Source organism: Oenanthe melanoleuca, chromosome 21 (assembly GCF_029582105.1).
Source record: "Oenanthe melanoleuca isolate GR-GAL-2019-014 chromosome 21, OMel1.0, whole genome shotgun sequence".
NCBI lineage: Eukaryota > Metazoa > Chordata > Aves > Passeriformes > Muscicapidae > Oenanthe > Oenanthe melanoleuca.
Genome location: NC_079354.1, coordinates 3,795,875 through 3,815,764, shown reverse-complemented (window position 1 = coordinate 3,815,764; position 19,890 = coordinate 3,795,875). Strand labels below are relative to the sequence as shown.

Here is a 19,890-nt window from a genome sequence, read left to right as displayed (position 1 = left end):
ACTAATTCACCAGCCTCAGGCCTATGGAGAGTGAGGCAGCATTTCAAGAGCTGTGGGCTGCCCTACCCCCTCAGTCCCACTTACAGTCCCTGCCCTGACCCCCAGGATGCTCCAGGGGATGGGGGTGACTCAGGGAATCTCCAGAATTCATCTCCACAAGACAAGGATGCTGAGGATTTCCACCTCCCCAGGAAGAAAATGCTGCCACACTCTGACAGTTGTGCACAGCAATTTTTATGGATCAAGGATGAGTAAAAAGTATCAAAAATCCCATAGAACTGCCCTAGTGCGTACAAAACTCACCGTTGAATATAAAATACTTTAAAAATATTCCGCAGAACCAAATCTGCAAACTTTTCAAGTTAAAAAAAGATTCAAAGTGCCTAAAATATCGTCACGCTTAACAAAGATACAGATCCTGCAGTCACAAAGTGCCGTAACAAACACATCCACTCATCTCAATTTGTGTGGATGGAGCAGCACTGGCAGTCACAGCAATGACAGAGACTCCAGCCTGGCAAGGTGACAGCCTGGGGATGGGGTCATGACCACCCTCAGACAGACACAGGCACAGCTGAGGCGGTGCTGATGAAGCTGCTGGGCTGGCACAGGAACCTGCAGCTTTGCAGTGACGGGCAGGTGGCCTCACTGGTACAGGACCTTCACGCAGAAGGTCTCCTCGTTCTTGTCCTCGTGGTCATTGATGTGAATCAGGATTTCCTCCTCGCCCACAGTCTGGCTCGGGGCGAAGCGCAAGCCGATGGTGTACACCTCCCCTCCTGCCACCTGCAGGACACAAGGCTGGAGGAGGCAGCAGCACCTGGCCAGGCCCCTTCATGTGCCCAAATCCCCCAGCCAGGGTGGCTCTCACGGCTGGCACTCACCCAGCATCGCCTGGTCTGGCCGATGAGGGGCCGGACAAGGGGGGAGTGCTGGCAGCAGGATGTTACCTCGAAGGAATCCTCCTTGAACTGCAGCAGGTCGGGGCGGTTGGTGCACAGGAAGTAGAGCCGGGGCGAGGGGTAGGGGTTGGTGTAGGTGATGCGCTTGTTGCAGCCTTTCCCACCTCCCGCAGGCAGCGAGATCTCAAAGACCTGCGGGGCAAGCAGGGGCCGTGGCAAGGTAGCACACATAGCAGGGTGGGCAGCAGCAACAACGGGCACTCCCCCAAATCCACCACAGAGAATTGCCTCCCACACATTGCCCTCACCTCCCACACCTCACATCTGCTCAGCCAGACAGCAGAAACAACTCAGCTTTGATCAAAAGGAGTAACAATTAATTACAAGAGCAAAGGACAAAGGACTGGGAGGGCAGCGGAGACTAACCAGCTCCTTCTCACTGCCAGGAAAAGCTGTGGTGCTCAGATAACTAGATGGACTTGATGACCCTGAACAGCCCCTTCCAGCCCCAACTACTCTGATTCTCTTAACACCCCATAGCACAAGCAGCATGTGGCAGGACAATGGAGCATCAGTGTAAATGCCAATCTGAACCTTTCCCAGTATCAAGGGGTTCAGGAAAACATTTTTAGAAGGAACACATTAGCCAGGAAATCTAATTTTCTGTCTTTGAGGCAAGGCCTCTGCCAGCACAGCGCTAATCGAAAGCAGCATGCTGCAGCTCTAATTTCACAACTGGGAATACTTCCGAGCTGCCACTCCTCAGCGTGGGGCTGCCTCCAAAACAGCCTAAAAGACATTTTACCAGGGGCTTCAGTGAGATTATTCAAGTATCCCAAGGGCTAGATGTGTGTTTATGATGGCAAGCACCAAAAAAAACACAGATGGAAAGAGAGGAAGACGCAGAAGATAGCCCCAGGTTATTGGCTGAACTGCGACCACTGATCCGGTGCCATCACCACATTTCACAGTGGCAAGAGCTGCCGTACCTTGGAGATGAGAGGCTGCCTGCAGGATAGGCAGAGCAGCCAGGAGGACACCAGCTGGTGGGACTCCACATCCACTAGATTGAGGTAGATGAACTTGCTCCCAGCCCGCCGTGGCCTCACACCAATGTACAGGTCCTGAATGACATTGGCGGGGAGGAGGAAGGCACCTTTTGGATCCACCTGTGGAACAACACCTGGAGTTACAGCCACCCACAACAGCAGATAACAGCCCTGAAAAGTCCAGCTTGGAGCATCAATTAGACCCAACTGCTCTTAAAAACCTGCACCCCTATTCCACCAATATTGAATCCCATACCCCCCAGCCCCAGGAATACTCTGGGACTAATTTATGTCAGGAAGGAGAAAAGCCTCTTGGGAACACCCAGGGCCTTCCCAGCCCACGGGTTCCACCACACAGGCTTTGCCTGGGGAGCCTTTGTTTTTCCTTTACAGGAGAGCAACGGAGTTTTTCTGCCTTTTATTATTCACATTTCCAATTACGGACGAACGAATTCTAAAGAAATTGAGAGTCTTCAGACAGTCTCATTAATGCAGATAATTTGCCCTCCGGGGTTTCGTGCCAATGATCCTACACATGACAGCTCTAATCAAAAGATAATTATCACAAACACTTTACGGCTCTCAGTTGTTCACAGTTCCATATGGGTTGCCTTTTACTTTCTGAAGAGGGCTTCTCTGGGCTGACCAAGGCCAGCCAGTCCCCAGCCCAGCACGGGGGTTACCTCCAGCTCCTGGGGGTGGGAGGTGAAGGCTTGCACCCTCCGTGGGGCTGCAGTGCCACGCAGCAGCAGGGAGAGGCGGGTGAGCTGCCCAGCCGTGCAGGAGACGTCCAGGCGCTGCAGCGAGTGCAGGTAGAACTGCCAGATCTGGACAGGTGCTGCTAGCCAGGTGTCCCTGTGCATAGACAGACAGACAGGGCTCGCCACACACCATGGGAGTTCATGTTCCCCATCCTTTTTGGGGTCCTGCTACTTACATATAAATAGCGACAAAGAACTTTTTGATCTGCGGGCTTGGTCCTCCGGCTACTTTGAGGAAGATGTCCTGTGGCTCACCAGGCCCCTGCATAGACAACAGAGCATTGTCCCAGCAGTTGACCAGATAATGAGGACCCCAGGAGTGTCTTCCCGTTAATGGGGGAACTACCACCACCTCCCTTACAAAAGCAGATGTTTCGGTACCTCGTTAAACAACATTATTAAGTTATTATACAGCTTGGCTGAGATCTCCCAGTATTTTTAATTACAAAAGAGGATACAAATGACTATCGCATTCCAGGTCTGTATCTGTAATCAAATTTTGGCAAATTTTCTGCAAGTTTTCTAACAAGCCCTAATCCAATTACCATACTAACGCATTTCCACAACAGCAATTAGCAACTATCCCTCGTTGCCATTCACATGGACATGCTCAAGCTTATTTTTCCCTTCCACCCCTTCCTGCTGTGGAGCCAGCCCAGGAGAGCATCCTGCTTGGGGAGGGAGTGGGATGGTGCAGGGCTGGACATGGAGCTGCCCCACTACCCCAGGACACTTCAGCAAGGACCAGCTTTGCTGTGCACCCCAAGGACACACTGTCCCACCACATGCTCCCAACGGTTGTGGATACCCTGAGCAGTAAAGGTCTATCCCAGCCCAACAAAAGGCTGCTTTTCCCCAGTGTCTGAATCATCTGGTACTTGCTCAAAAGAACAAGCAAGCACAGGCTGCTGCATGATATGATAAGGGGCAACGCTCAGCCTCCCCCGCCAAAACAATGCAGCTCCTTTAATTGGGAATAAAAAGCAATTCCAGTTTCATCACTGCCACTGTGTCACCACCACGGGCTGGTACACGGGGATGCTCTGTGGTTGCACCCACATCAGCAGCTCTCTGCCAACCCAAACAATCTGCAGGGGAAGGATGTGAAGAACAGCAATGCCCAAGTGTAACATACCAAGGATTTGGTTTCACAAATGATGTCAGGGTCACTGCAGCGAACAAACATCTCAGGCTGCCCACCCGGCGCCCCCACTGGCGTGCCTGTGGACAAGGGACCGAGGAAACCATCTTCAGCTTTTCCTCTATATGTGTCTCTCTCCTGCACACAGAACTCCTCACACTATACTACTAGCAAACCACAGGGGTGTAGGGAATTCGGGATGAAGTTAACAGAGAAAGATGGATGGAGAGCAAGCAAGGAGCCCAGGCTCATGAAAGGGTGACAAGCCACCAGAAAGGTTCCACAAACTATGGATGATGACTAACTGGGAAGAGCCCAAGCCCTGTCAGGCATGCCACAGACTCACCAGGGAGGGTGTGCCAAGGAGGCAGCCGAATGGTTTTCTTCAGGAAGGTCAGCTCTGGGTGGTAGAAGCGGAAGGTCTGGTCCACCACATGGGGCTGTGGCTCCACCTTCACCCGCAGGAGTGCAATGGGCTTCCCCCCGCTCACCTGGAAGGAGACCTGTCCCGGGGGCCAGCAGGAGAGGGATGGGGTTTTCCAGTGATTCTGCTCCTCCCATGCAGCCCCTCAAGCAGTGTTTCATCTGGCTCCCTAACCTGGATGAGCTTTGTCTGCTTGGCCCCACTCTTCCCAAGGGAGTGACTGTTCCCATTGGCACCAGTGCCCAGCCCAGCCGGCCCCTGTGGGGTGAAAGAGTGAGTTCCCTCAGGGTGCAGCATTGCTGCAGCTCCTGCTGCTCCCCATGGCTGTTCCAGCCTGCTCTGCATAGGCAACCACAGCCAAGGGGAACACTTTGTACCGGCAACAGCTCAAAATAGGGGCCCACACCTACCTGTGCTGCAACCACGGCAGGGTCTGCAGAGAAGGTCTGGTATTTGAAGGGGATGTGGACAGTCTCACTGGGGCGCAGGTAGACCTGAGGCTTGAGGTCATCACGGAGATGGAACATATCCTCTTCCACTGGTGTAACACTCTTGGTCAGCTCCTTGAAGTGACGCCACTCCCTTGGGTCCAGTATGACACTGGGGCAGTGAGCAGCAGAGGTGTTGGTGAGGACTGGGAAGGAGCTGGTACCACCGTGACATGTCCCCATGCACACAAGGGAGCCCCTACCTGAGCTCAGGGTGGTCGACCTCGATAGTCACAGTGTGCTGGATGCTGTATGGGTTCTTCAGGGCAAACTCAAAGAACTCAGCTGTGCCCAGCACAGCGTTGACAGTGTGGGTGGCTGTGATGGCCTGGCTGAGCATCTGGTAGATGCTCTCTCCCTTGATGTGATCCCGGTAGGCATCAATGACCTGCAGGTCCCAGGCATGCTGCTTTGGCCAGCCCTGCCGGGAGAGAAGGGACCATAAGCCCAGAAACACTGTGAGGGTCTGGCCCCACCCCACACAGCACCCCCATGCAGCGACACCACTGCCGTGTGCTGCAGCCAGTGGGTGGACATGGCCTCAGCTGAGGGTGGCAGGGGGCCAGGCTCACTTCTGGCCGGCGGCTGCGCAGCGCGGCCTCCAGCTCGCTGTCCACATCCACCAGCCTCCGCGCCCACGCCGTGCGCCTGCCTGCGGGGACAGACCACCATGGCATATCCCAGACAGTGCAGCCCCCAAGAGCTCTGCAATGCTGCAGGGCTGGGAAGGGGAGCAGCAGAGGGGGCAGCTGGCCCACAGCTGGCACTGCAGCAGCAGAGATCTTGCCCACCTCAACCCACAGGGGGACAGACCAAGCCCCAGCAGGACTCACCTCCAGAAGTGTTCAGGGAGCACCAGTTACCACCTGGGGTGATGATAGCGCTGTCTGGTGCAGTGACAATGCGGGAGTGGGATGGAAGCTGCCCTGGGGTCTCCTCACATGGGTGACCTGCCACAAGTGGAGGCAAGAGTGACTGGAAACCATCCATTTTCATTGTTATAATATCTACTGCAAAATTTTACCTCCCTGCAGCTCTGTTCAGCCAAGTTACACAAGCAGGAGGGAATATCTGGAAACCAGTGATGCCCTAAGACCCCCACATGGTCCCCAGAGCCAGTTCTGTCACACAGTCACCTGCTCAGGGATGGAGCACAGAAAGCAAACACCATGCTAAGCCCCTCACCAGCTCCTGCTTTCATTTCTGTGTTCTGCCTACCCCAGCATGGCCACATGCTGCTGCACCAGTACCACAAAGGCTGCACCAAGTGGAGCCACACAAGGCTGTAAACCTATCAGGTATTTGCCAAGCCTACACATCCTGTCCCCATCCTTCAGGAAAGGGTACCAAGCTTTGCCATCCTGTTTCTAACAGTATTTTGAAATTTAAGAAAGAGGATGGGAAAACACCAATCAAAGGCAGCTGATGTCCTGGCACAGTGGCTCTAGCTCTTCCCTCCTTTTCTCTTCTTTGTGTCACTGTGTGAGTTAAACCACTCCCTGGGTTGTGGATCTTAGATTCTCCTTCCCAGGAGCTTATCGGCCCTTTGCAGGCAAAGTATGGAAATGACAATTTAAGATATCTTATATGGAGTTAATCTCTCCTCTGAAGATAAGATTTTAAAACCTGGAGTCACTGCACATTTATAGGACACAGAATTAAATACATAAAATAAAAAGCAGCCAGCAGGTTCTGGGAAGGATGATGTACCCACAAGCCTGGGTCTCACTCAGGTACAGCCCTGCACATGCTGCTGAGGCCACATGAGCAGTGGGTTCTTACCAACGTTGGCCAGGCAGAGGTGGAGGCGGCCCCTCAGAGCCACACGGACACCGAGGGGCCGCAGGGCGCCGTGCCGCAGCGCCTCCCGGCCCAGCACCGGCCCGTCCGGCTCGTACTCGGTCGTGGCCACCTCCAGCTCGTGGTAGGTCCTGACAGCCGTCTGGCCCTGGCGCAGCAGGGGCTAGGGACATGGCAAGGACAGACAAGGTGCAGTGAGTTACTGGGGAGTCTGGTCTGCAGGGACTAAGGGGTCTGAGTATGCGTGGCACTGGATGTCCTGGCTCTGCAGGCCTTAGTGCTAGAATACTCCCAGAGTTCCAGGGAAGGGCGAAGAAAGTTAATGCTTTGTCATCACTTTGGAGGAAAAGATAACAAATCCTGTGATTAGGGATTTGTCAAGCTGACATCAGACTCAGTTACACAGAGGGGCTCACAGCATCTCCATTACTGAAGACACAAGGACAATGCAACAGCACCTCAACACAGGACCAAAGGGAGAGCTGGGCTCTTCCCTAGCACTCCACAACCACGGGAAAAGACATTCAATCTAACCAATACCTCCAGTTTAATGGCAGCAGACCCAACATGGAGAAGGGAGTCTCCATCCCAGACGTCAATCTGGAGGCTGTGCTCTGCCAGGTAGCGCAGGAACCAGCGCTGCTCCCTGGGCCGCAGGAAAGCTGGATCCACCATGTACTTCAGCTGCAAGCCCGGTTGTCCTGCAAGACACCACACTGTCACAGACATGGCACTTGGACTGGTGGGAAACCTCAATGTGTACCACATGCAAATGACACTCTGTGCTCTACTTCAAACTTTGGATGTTTTGAATGTTTTTCATGACGTGCAAAACAGCAGGGGTTCGCTATTAACAGACACCAGCCCATCCCTTGGGCCAGAGGCAAGCCCTCATCCACCCAACAGAAGAGAAGCAGCCACACAGGGATGCTAAAACCAGAGCTTACTGTTTAGGGTCCCATCCTCGTTGACACGGACAAGGAGCTGCGCCGGCACAGCCAGCCCAGCTGCCAGACCCCAGTCTGTGCTGACCAGCTGCAGCCGGGGTGTGGTGACTGGTGGGAAACGGTAGAACTGGAAGGTGAGGAAGACAGTCCTCGGCCACAGCCCCTCCACAGTGCCCTGGGCATCCCTTGTGGAGAGAGAGAGGTTTGGGTTACTTGTGGCACAGCACTGCCACTCTGTCACGAGCTCCTCGTGCATTTGGCACATGCCAAGAGGCAGAAGATTGGCAGCACCACAAGTATTTGGACTCTTCTGAAGACAGCGGCCATACGGTTTGCCTTAACTTTCCAAAAAGCTTCATAATTCCAGCTGTCTCCTGCCATATGCTGTGATGGAGGCGCCCAGCAAAGGCAGCATGTTACCTTCCCACAGCACACTGCCAGCCATGGAAAAAAACAGAAGCAGGGCATTATCCAGCCAAAGCCACCCCTTGGGTGCCAACTTTCGCAACTCCATTTGCATTTCTGGAGAAGCCCTGCATTAATGAGCTCTGACATCGCATTGTGGCTCATGGATCCAATTTAAAATAACTGGATTATGACTTAAAAGTGCTCGGAAAGGACAAAAGCAGGTGCTAAAAGAAGTGGCACCTCTGCAAGGACATCTCCTGCCCAAGCAGCAAAGAAGCTTGGAGGAATTTGGAAAGGACTCTGTCCAGGAGACCTTTGGGATCTGCCCATACAAGACCACGAGCTGCCATCCCACCTGCCAAAAGCCAGGAACTGCAGAACTATTTCATTGCCTTGCAGAGGGTCAGCTTCCTCCAGCCGCAGGTTGAAACCGCCCAGCTCCACCGGCTCCGAGATTTCCACTGGCTCCTGGTTGCGGTCCAGGATGTCTGGAAAGCCAGCAGCGTGCAGGCGTGCCAGGGCAGCACGAGAGAGGGACACATGGGAACTGACAGAGAAATAGGGGTGAGCTCCACAAAAGAGGCCATGGGGACCCTGGAAGGGGAGGTGATGGGGTCACAGGAGCCTAGGGAGGGGCAGCTGAGCATCACCTGCATGCCTGCAGCCCCACAGCAGCCATGGGCAGCTGCAGAGGGGTGAAGGGCAGCGCCTGCAGCTGGTCGTTGGCACAAGGCTCTGCATCTGGCAAGCCCAGGTTGGCCTCCAGGTGGGTGATGCCCCCATCCTGCTGCAGGGTCTGGCCTGTGCCCCGCGGCAAGGCCACGAGCTGGGACACCGACAGCTGGTGAGAGAGAGGCAAGCGTGAGCACCCGCAGCCCCCTGAGGTAATCCTTGTGGCAAGCTGAGCCAGCAGTTCCTCTGTGCTAAAGGAGCTTGGCCACCATGTTCCCCAGTGCTGTCATTCCACCAAGAAGTGCACAACTTGGCCACGCAAGGGTTTGCACCTCTGCTGCTATTTCCCTGCTGCTCGCTCCCTGGCAAGAGGAGGGATGAGCACATGCAGCAGGAAGATCAAACTGCTTAATGCAGCCTTATGAGGCATTTCATTTCATCAAAAATATTTGCGTGCATTGATTCCTGCATCAAGACATAAAACAGCATAAAGAGGGCTCTCAGTATTCACAGATCTCCTTAAATCCTGGGAGCTCTGCATGAACAAACCGTGTGTCACTGTCAGCACATACCGGGGACAACAGCACCCAGCAAATCTGGGCTGTCAAAAACCAGAGCTGCCCTCACTCCTGGGGTGTGAAAAGAGCACAGGGAACCTCTCCCAGCACATCACAGGCAGGAGCTGGTTTGTTGCCTGGAGGAGGTGGAGTTGAGGACACTTGGTGCCTCTTGGCTGCAGTAGACAGGAAAACAGGCAGGGGATGGGTCCAGAAGCACATCCTACACGTGGGCCATGCCCTGGGGAATGCTGCTGCCCACCACCCACATCCACTGGTGCATGTGACACTTACCCCTGGTCCCCGTGGGGAGACTGGCACTCGCCGTGGGGTTGGCACTCCTGTGGAGAGGGACAGAAGAGATGCTGTAGAGCAGCCATCACCCTCAGGCCCCATAACTGCAGCTGCACCCACTGCCACCAAACCTGCCCTATCCTCCCACCAGCCCTTTCCAATTTTAGAGGCAAAGGCAGCGCAGTGAACCAGCTTATCATCACCCAAACACTTCTCTTATTTCCCAATAAGACTGCTGCTTGGGGGTTAACACAGCACATCTCCAGATCCATCCGTTATTTTGCTGTGAATCAGGCTAACTCTGCCACAAACAGCAGCTCCCCCATCCCCTGACAGCACCGTGGTGCCCCACAGCCACGCAGTGCTGCCTAAGTGGGATGCTTAATGAGACGTGAAAGTTTTAGGATACTTAAGGTTTTCATCACTTCTCTGTTATTTTTTGTCACTCCCTTCAACTGCTCGAGCATTTGTGCCCCGAGACGGTGGGAGCTTTATTGTGTTTATATTCGGCTGCTCTCTCATGCTGGCACAGCTGAGCTCGCGGAGCCGCGGGTCCTTCGCAGCAGAGCAGGGGCACAGATGTTTCATCTCTGCATCCACGTGATGCTGAGACCTTAATTTGTTTTCCCCCACCACATATATCCTAGCTATTCCTTGCTGGCTGCTGTATAAAGGAAACTACCCTGTTTCCCTAATGCCTAAAATACTGTTTCTTTCCAGTTAGGATGGCTTTGGCTGGCATTAAGAAGAGGATGGACAGATATAGCAGCAACACCAGCATCTGAGCTGACAGAAGAAGCTCTCAGCCTCCCCTGGGCCAGGCAGCAGCATGTCTCTCAACAGAACTCTACAAAAAAAGTTAACCCAATAGTCTCTTCAGCACCTTGGAACACAAGCTGGAGGGGCACAGCTCCACAGGACTACCACTGCACTTGGAAGCTCTCCCTCCACAAGCCCCCTGGAGCTGGGAAATGCCAGGGAATTTGTCCCTGAAAATCACCCTGATGGGGATCTCCCCTCATCAGGGACACAGCCCACAGCCCAGCACACTCCTGCAAGCCAGAGCACTCCAGACCACCACCAGGTTGGAAGTTCAGTGTCAGTACTTGCTTCTCTCTCCCCTCACCACATCACATCCCAGCATCCCAGCCACCTACAGCTGAAAGGCACCAGGAAAAACTTTTCAAGCAACACCAGGAAGGTACCAGTCATGATGCAGCCTGTGCTGCAGGGAGATTAACCCCACATAACTTGACATTACCACATCCCTTCACCTCCACCTAAGGCTTTCCCCTCCAAAGCCCCTCCTAGCAGCAATCCTGCCTCCTCACCAGCAGAAACACAGGATTTGTCACAGCAAAGCCATGGTGCCACTGCCATCTTGTGGAAGGTACCACTGCACTGGAGCTGGCATGGAGCAGCAACCCACCATAATGGGCATTGCCTGGCCTGGAGGGTAGCACTGAGTGGCTCACCAGAGAGCTGGGGAGATATGACACACACTGAAACATTGCCTGGTGTCCAAAGAATCACCCTGAGACAGCTGGGACTCCAGCAGGAGCAGCACCACAAAGAAAGGGGAATTTGCTTCCCACCAATCAGAAAAGGGGGATCAGAGAGAAATAAGCCAAAGAGGATTTTTAGGAGCACAGTGCATGGACACAACCTCATGCCCAAACCCAAGCCCACAGCATTTTTCCTTCCACCTCTAATAGAGCAGAGGGGTGCTAGAACCCCAACCACATGGCCCCCCAAACTACAGACAGATGCACCTCTGCACCTGCTCTTCCCCAGCCAGGCACCTGCACATCCTGCACACATCAACCCAGCCCAGGCTGCTGTCACACTCCCTCAGTGGCGGCACAAACAGATTACTTTTCTCCAGCCTATGACTAACATCTCTCTTGTCCCCATGTCTGGAGAGACTCTCAGTCCAGAGAGAGGAGCAGCACTACCTGCAATGAGAATGTGCTGCTGGTGTTGCCACTGCACCTGGTGACCTGGAATGGAAGGAGGCTGGGGCAGTGCTGGCAACCCCTGAGGATTTTGCACATGGCTCAGCAATACTATCACATGGGAATTTTGCAAGTTAAAAAGTAAGAGCTGAATTCAACTTGACAAAAACTTGCTTCACTCCAGTAATTCATAACTAGCTCGCTGAAACTCACTGAAGTCTTGTTTTCTCTCCTGAGCAGACACCAGTGCCACACTCTATATTTTAAATGTCAGCGATCTGGAAAACACTCACTCAGCGATGGCGTAGGAGGCTGCTTCAACTCGTCCCTGTCTTTACATAGGATCTCCGCAGCAGTTACAAGATGTTCTTCCGAATCAGTGGAAACATGGAATTGGACAGTCCCAGACTCCACGTGCTTCCCCTGAAGTTGGCAACAAAAACGTTTTCAGACAGTGCGTTACACGCAGCCTTCCCCGTGCCTCCGACAGCGGCTCCCTCACCCTGATGCCAGAGGCAAAGCTGCCAGGGCCAGCACACCCTTACCTGCCGGGAGCTGGGTGGGGTCCGGTACACCAAGGCTTGGCAGGGGCCACGGCGAGCGCCACCACGCAGGGGCAGGACCACGTCCATGTCACCGGTGCTGGGGACAGGGCTCCAAACAGCCCAGCGCACCGAGCGCATGTCGGCCTCGCTGCGGGCACTGCCCGACACAGCCTGGGGTGCGAGAGCACAGTGAGCACCAGGCAGCCCCACCTCACTGCCAGGACCTGGGAATGGCTGCTGCCACACAGGCACTGGCTCTCATAGCCCATCACACCTCCTCACACCCGGTTCTGGCATCACAGAAGCCACTGCTCTTCATCCCGTTCTCGAGTCATTTTACTTTCCAGGACCCTATGCTGCAACCCCTCCCTCAAGCAGCTACACAAAGGGATATGCGTTGGACCCCCATCCCTGGCAGAGGGGAAAGGTTTTCACTTACCCAGCACATCCACAGCCTCCCGCAAACCGAAGGAGAGGCACAGAAACAAGAGAGGGATCTGCCAGCACCCACCATCCCCCTCACAGCTAATTATGGCACTGAGGACAAGGACAAGGTGATCAGCTTTGCAAGCAGCTTTGGGATTAACCACTCTGCCCCAGGACTGCACCACAGGGACTGGCTGCACTGCTGCCCCAGACAGCACTCCCCACAGAGCCAAACGGATCTGCCTCCAGAACCCCAAATCTCTGTGGAACCTTGGGTTCAGCTTTCCAATGGAGCTGGACCCAACAACTTCCAACAGCACAACTCAGTGTCTCCCTTCCCCATACAAATCCCTCTGGTCTGGCACATACATCCTATTTCCCCCACTTTGGCTCTGGACAGCTTAACAAGAGGCACTTGCTACATTTTCAAAGAAAATCTTAGTGGGACGATTAAAGCCTCCTAACAAACGCTTGGCCATGAATTCAGCCAGCCAGGAGCTGATGGCTCCAACAGCACAAGGTCACTGGAGCAGACACACAGTACTCATTGAGCTGGGTTTAACCTGCAGAAAGGCTAAACTAAGATGTGAGTAATTGATCAGTAATTAGGTGAGAGTATATTGACTGCAGAGACCACCCTCAGAGACCTCTCCTGCCTTTACAGTTTGAGAACATCAGGCTGAAGCATCCAGAAAAACCTCAGCATTCATGGCAAAAACAAAAGAAAAAAAGAACAGGTGAACCTTGCTTCAGCATAAATGCCAAATTCTAAAGAAAAGCCTTTTTGATATTACAAAAAAAGCTGAAATTTTCCAAATTAGCTTGCCAGAACACTATGGGAATGCTGCAGGCTACATTCCTCCATCTACATATAAACAGTGGAGAAATGGAACTACATGTAATTAAAATAATTCACCAAGCCATGCAGGTTTTGTGCAGTGCTGTGGAAGGCACCTGCAGACTTTGCAGGGCCCTGCATTACACAGCACAGCCACACTACAAGGAGCTACTGCGATTTGGAGAGCAGGATGGTGAAACGGGCAGAGGAAGGAGTTTCTCAGCAGGGCTCACTCCTCCAGAATGGATCCCTGCTCTTTCACAGGCAGAGACTCTCAGCCCTACCTTCCCACCAGCTCTCAGCATGCTGCAGAAGACATATTCCAGCTGGAAGCAGACCCCAAAAGCCGGATGAGGAACCATTTCACTCAGCTGGATGCGGCTCCTCAGCACTAGGGCTTGACCTGCATCCCTGTGCAGGATGGAGAAATGGTTATGGGAGGCATTCGAGGCAGGAGAGAAGCATCACTGGCAGCAGACGGGCTCCCCCTTACCTGGCTCCAGAGCTGGACACCCTCTTGCAGCCACCTGGTGACAATTCCACTTCTGGCACCAGCACGGCGACCTGTGGTGCCCGGACGAAGCGCAGGCCATTGTGGACACCAACGTGCAGCCGCCGCTCCCGAACCACCACCTCTTCACCATCTGGTGCAGTGTTAGCCTGGGACAGGAATGTTTTCCAACTTAGGCAGCACTCCCTGTGCTGACCACAGCCAGAGGAATTCAGGCAACCCTTCAGAAACTTGGGAACCAGGATCTATTTCCCCAGGAGATGATAGATATTAATATATTTTGTCTTTATGGGAGAATTGGAGTAAATCTGGAAAGAAAGGACCTGGCCAGTGGCCACTCCAAAGAGATGGACTCGACACTCACTGCATCTCATCTCTGCATTTCCCACAGCAAAGCAAACCCAAATTCTGCTTATGAGTGTCTGGATGTTCAAAAAAAAGCCCACACAGAGGACACATGTACTAATCCAATAGGGAAACAAGCTAAACACTTCCACAGCAAGAAAAAAAATTGGAGACTCCAAGAGAAACAAATGCATGAACATCACTTACCTGACACTCTTCACCCCACCCATAATTCCAGACACTAGAATTACTGCTCTAAACTGTGCCTTCCCTTGCCTCAACCACATTGGCAGTACCTAGAATCATGGAATCACAGAATGGTTGGGGTTGGAAGAGACCTTAAGGATTATCTTGTTCCACTCTCTACCATGGGACACCTTCTACTAGAGCAGGTTGCTCCAAGCCCTGTCTAACCTGGCCTAGGACACTTACAGGGATGGGGCAGCCAGTTTCTCTGGGCAACCTGTGCTAGGGTTTCACCACGCTCACAGCACTCTATTTACCTGAAGTAAGCGATCACTGTTCAGTAAATCCAACAGCTCCTCCTCAAACTCCTCTAGGGAAGGGTACAACTGGATGAAAAGCCGCTCCAGATAGCAGGTGACTGTCTTCATCAGCCGGGGCTTCTGCAAGCAGTCATCTGAAAGACAAGGTGGTGCCCACAGGTTTCCCAAGCAAACAGAAAGCCACCACTGCTGTGCTGTGGTGCTCTGCAGTGACAGCAGTGGCACTGCCCACTCAGCTTCTGAGCATGGGCCTGAACACCTGCAGGGACTCAGCTGCTTTCAAGACCCTGCTCAGCTTCAGTACCAACAGCTACTACCCCAAAGCCATCAGCAGTAGGTTTTCCAGGCAGGAAGCTGAAGAATAACTCAGCTGCACAACTCTGAGGAATTTTTTACCCTCTGAATCTTCACCACACATATTTTAATTGCAAAAGCTCAAAGGGCAATGTGCCATAGGAAGAGATTAACAAAAGCTGAGCGGGCAAAAGCTCATCTCCCCAAACCTGCCAGGCCCCAGAGATGCTGAACCAGCCTCTGAGTTTAAACAAGCTGCAAAAGCTGTTTCTAAGATTCCGCTGAATGACTGTAATTAATCCAACCATCACTTATCCTTAGTAGCTTCCCAGGAGCAAAGCAATTAACGGACAGGAAACTGACTGAGCCATTTTGACAGATTCCAGACTGAGCTCTGAGCATGAGGACTGTGGCTCCACACAGGGGAGATGCTATTGACAAGAGAAGACATTGCAGAGAAACTACTGTCCTCACAAAATCCCATCCCAGTGCCCTGCCTGCCATGCCCACAGCCTCCCAGGGACACACTGCCTTAAAGCAGGAGCAGCACAGGCAGAGAGAAAAGGAAAGAGACCTTACCTGCATCTCCACGTGCTGGCAGCAAACCAGGAATAGTCTGCAGCCCAGATATCAGCAGGTTTTCAGGAAGGAGGTGAAATATTGCCTCCAGGGGCTGATGGGATTTCAGGGCATACTGCAGGTGGCTCTTCTCCATCACTGTCATGTATTTGTTCTCTGAAGAAAATAAAACATCCCGAATGACCAACACTGGGGAGACAGCTTCACAGCCCCAATGTTCAATGAATCATTATCTGTGAATACATCTGTTAGGTGCAAAGAAAAACCTGTGTTTGCCCAGCCAGGCCATTCCCAGCTGGCAGTAAGGCATATCCACTGAGCAGTACCAGGGCACAGACCATGTCTCACATCAAGACACATATAACACACATTTGGGTAAGAGAAGCTACCAAGAGGGGACCATGCCTGGCTGCTGCTTACTTTCCACAGGGTCCTGGAAGCGTGGGTGCAGTAGGGCACGTGGTGTCCCATGGTACAGCTTCAGCCTGAAAGCAAAGAGCACATGTGCAGCAGTCAGAAAATTCACGCTGAAGCACATCTCCATCTTCCACAAAGCCCCTGCTCATCAGCAAAACCCACTCAACCCATGTGGGAAAAACCCTGTCCTTTAGGGAAGGGACAGGCATCCCTTCCAAACCCATCACTGCTTCCCCAGAGTGAATTCTAAATGCTGGCTATGTTTTTGCAGCCCCAGGACCACCCTACCCTCCACCCCCCAAAGCAGCCATGCATGTTGCCACCTCAATTCCTAGTGTGACTGTCACACAGCAGCAGAGGAACCTACGCTCTGTCCTCAGTGGCCGGGTTTGTCACCTCTGATCCGCCTTGAAAGAGGGGAATGGTTCCAAAGCCACAGGAAAGATGCTGAGAGCCCCCACCCCCTTTCCCAGCTGTCATTACCACTTCAACGACAGCACCAATGCCAGGGTGGTTCAAGGAGGTGTGGAAATAAACAACCTGGGACAGGAAAGGAGAGAGATGGGTTATTTCAGAGCTGGCAGTGGCAGCTGCAGGCAGAACAATGCCTGTTGTGCTGGGACACTCAGTGGCACAACGAGAACATCCATTAAAACTTCCAGACAGAAGGCAATGGCAAATTACTTCTGGCTACAAAATTTAATGGCAAATTACTGCTACAAAAATCTCAGCCCTTAATTCTCAAGCATCATCTTTTTTTTAACTTTTTTTTTTTGTTGCCAACACCTGTTTTCCAGAGTAACTCACAGGCTGCAGACCCCAAATGAGTGGGGTTTCAATGCATCCCAGAGCTACAGCATTAGAGCAGGAAAAAGGAGCCAGAAACCTTCCTGGGGAGGGACATGGAAATCACCTGGACCTAAGGGCAGGAGGGAACAGGATACAGGTCATTTCCACAGGACAGAATTTAAAGCTAGGTTAATTTTTCTGTTAAAAACTCATTACCACATTGTTTCAGGGAAAATGTTGATGGCAATATGTGCTGACAGGAAGGAATAACAGAGACATTTCCACATCAACCCTGGGACATAAATCGTTATTCTATTAGCCTTTATTGCAAGGTGCTGGATTAATGAGCCTGCAGAACAAGGCTCATCCTGCAAAGGCACAGGGAGCCCTGACAGGGGATCACCCGTGCCACTGAGCTCAAGGGCCCCTCCTGAATGCACACAGTGATTTGTCATGGCACTCCTCTCCTCTAGACCCTGAGGACAAAACCCACCACACAAGCAGACAATGATCCCTGTCCTCACACCTTCTTGCTCTGGTGAGCCTGGCAAGCATGCATGCAGCACATGCAGGCAGAGGAACAGTGACCTTCCTTCTTCCCTCACCCGTCACAAACCAATTCCAGCTCTACCTGAACTGCTCCTAACAACGAGCTGCTGACTTTCCCACAGTTGGAAGATCCTACCCCACATGCGGATCACCCCTCCTCTGTCAGACCCCGAGCCCTGCAGGGATGGGCCATGCAGTTCAGCCACCACAGAGGCTGCAACATAGTCCCCCAACACCCCAAAATTCCTGCCAACTGCTCCCAGCTGCATGGCAAACACCCAGGAAGCCTGCAGATGCTGGGAATGCAGCTCCTCCCAGCATTCAGCTCTCTCTGCAGCATTCTCTGCCCTAGTTTTAATCAATCCCTCTTCAAAACAAGCCAGGGTGGGACAGTACTGAAACACTTGGGAGAGAAATACACATGTCAACACCCCTCAATGTCACTGTCAATGTAAAGGAAGGAAGAGCACGGGGCTGAGCTGTGCTGCACTTCACCTACAGCACTGAGGAGCTCCTGGAAACAGGAGCTATGAATTGGAAAACACGGGTCATGCTACAGGGCAGCAGGATTTAGGGACATTTGCTGGTATCAGCAGCAGATAGAAGTGTGACTTTGGGAGAGTTTAGCTCCCAGATAAGGAGAGAGAAGCTCTGTGCAGGAGGGTGGGCAGCTGCTCCTTCCCTTCCTTCCCAGTTGTGGGGAAACACTGCTCTCTGTCGCCAGCTCTGAACACAGCAGGGACACACACTGGCACATCGCTGCTCCCACAGTGGCACCAGCCTTGGAGGAAACCCAGCACCCCAGTTTCCCCAATAAACCACACACAAAGCTTAATAAATGGGCAGTGTCTGGGATGCACCCTGGGCAAAAAGGTCAGGAAGTGCTGGGATGGAAAAGGGTTTGATTCTGTGTTTCCCCAGACCCTTGGCAGCACCCACCTCATTGAAGGTCACCCTGGCTGAGCGTGGTGGGACAGCACTGGCAGCTCGCCAGCTGCTCCTCCACGTCTTCCCAAAGAAGTGGTGGTAGGTGGCATCGAAGAGGGAGAGGCGCAGCTGGTACTTGGTTCCCTGCAAGGCACAACGCACCAGCTTTGGGGATGATCAGGGACAGGCCAGCTCTGCATCCACAAAGCTCAGAACACACTTTGGTAAGAGAGATAATTCCCGTTTTCTAAGGGATGCCCAAATAAAGCACATGGCCACAGACAGCTTCATGCATTGCTACAGAACCTGCCTCCAAGCCAGGGGTTGATGGAGCAAAGGAAAAGGGAGAAAATCTAAGCACAGAATAAAGCGGTAACTGATGTTAAAAATGCTATCCAGAAAATTTAATTTAAGTACACTTACCTAAACTAACAAAAAACTAAGTGAGAAATTAATTAAATCCTAACTCAGATTTAAAAGTAATAAGGCATGGGACTAAAACAACTTTGTGATTCCAGTTAGTTCCCCCAAAACCACCTTGTTTTAAAAGCCACCGTTGGGAGCTCAGGCCCACACACATGGACAGGAATGCTGAAAAGGGCTCATAAAAAAGACTGAGAACATCCACAGAAAGAGACAGAATTTGGGGGGGGACGACTAAATTGAAAGAGGAGCAATTTAAGTTTGATCTTAGGGAGAAATTCTTTCTTGTTAGGGTGGTGAGGCACTGGTACAGGTCATCCAGAGCAGCTGCAGCTGCTCCATCCTTGGAAGTGTTCAAAGCCAGCAGGTTGGAAAGGGCAACCTGGTCTAGTGGAAGGTAGCCCCGCCCATGGCAGGACGGTGGAAGGAGATGATCTGGAAGGTCCCTTCCAGCCCCAAACTATTTCATGATTGTATGAATAGTGAGACTCGGCATAAACAACGGGCGCAGTAAGGCATTGCCGGGGTCCCCCGGCGGGACCGATGGCCCCTACCTGGGAGAGGGCAGCGCCGTGCAGGTACTTGAGGACGCAGCGGAAGGCGGTGGAGCGGGGCGGGAGCCGGGCCCGGTGCCGCTGCGGGTGCGGCGGCAGCGGCAGGTGCTGCCGGAACACCCGCTCCCACTCGCCCATCGCCTCCCGGAGCTCGCCGCTGCCTCCCGGAGCCAGCTACGGCGGGCGCGGGGCTGGAACACCAGGGGACACGCACCCTGCGGGAACACAACCACACGGAGCGCGCAGTCAGCGCGCACAGCCCCGCGCAACAAACACACGTGGCCGGCACGCATCCGCCTGGGGATGCGCGCGGGTACAGCCAGGACAGGGCCGGCCCGTGGCCGCCCGCCCACGCACCCACAGGATCCCGGTGCGTGGGAGCGGGACTGGAACCGGCCCCGTCCCTCAGCGCCCGCACCCCCCCGCTCACTCACCGCGCCCCGACGCCATCTTCACGGGCCCAACCAACCGCGCGCCGGCCCGAGGGGGGGGGACCGATGAACGCGCTGCCGCCGCTCGCCGCCCAGCTGCCCACCTCCTGCGCCCCATCGCCGGCTCAAAGCGGTGACAGTCTGCGTCGAGACAATCCCAGAGAGATCGCGCCCCGCGCGGGATGCGGCAGCACGACGGAAGCGGAGGCGGCAGCGGAGGCCGCCCCCTCCAGCGCCAGTGGTCGCGCCCGGCTCAGCATCGGGTTACTAGGGCGATGGTGCCGCACCGCGCGGGGCGGGCCCTCGCGCCGGACCCGGCCGGCGCTGCCGCCAATGGGGACGGCGCGGCGCTCTCGTC

General features: G+C 53.6%; 1 protein-coding gene across 1 annotated transcript; it reads right to left on the bottom strand.

The window, feature by feature from the left end:
* Window positions 1-218: 218 nt before the first annotated feature.
* Window positions 219-19,867, bottom strand: NPHP4 (nephrocystin 4). The gene is made up of 29 exons (XM_056508404.1): window positions 19,536-19,867; window positions 19,102-19,316; window positions 18,137-18,268; window positions 16,227-16,399; window positions 15,863-15,927; window positions 15,443-15,598; window positions 14,567-14,703; window positions 13,701-13,867; window positions 13,492-13,618; window positions 11,944-12,114; window positions 11,692-11,821; window positions 9,444-9,490; window positions 8,571-8,761; window positions 8,276-8,467; window positions 7,513-7,697; window positions 7,106-7,266; window positions 6,548-6,728; window positions 5,599-5,715; window positions 5,338-5,417; window positions 4,969-5,186; window positions 4,688-4,877; window positions 4,452-4,535; window positions 4,200-4,356; window positions 3,848-3,933; window positions 2,889-2,974; window positions 2,635-2,806; window positions 1,892-2,071; window positions 951-1,094; window positions 219-786 (listed from the first exon to the last, which is right to left on the bottom strand). Exons 2-29 carry the CDS (start codon window positions 19,237-19,239, stop codon window positions 646-648), a joined length of 4,008 nt encoding a protein of 1,335 aa, XP_056364379.1. The 5' UTR covers window positions 19,240-19,316; window positions 19,536-19,867; the 3' UTR covers window positions 219-645.
* Window positions 19,868-19,890: the final 23 nt, after the last annotated feature.

Bases quoted from the DNA above. Each gene is read 5' to 3' on its own strand.
- NPHP4 (XM_056508404.1), bottom strand. From the start codon at position 19,239: ATGGGCGAGTGGGAGCGGGTGTTCCGGCAGCACCTGCCGCTGCCGCCG. The intron at 8,762-9,443 runs GTAAGTGTCACA...CTCTCTCACCAG, and splicing joins TCTCCCCACGGGGACCAGGG to CTGTCGGTGTCCCAGCTCGT. The intron at 7,698-8,275 runs GTGGGATGGCAG...TCTCTCCACAAG, and splicing joins CAGTTCCTGGCTTTTGGCAG to GGATGCCCAGGGCACTGTGG.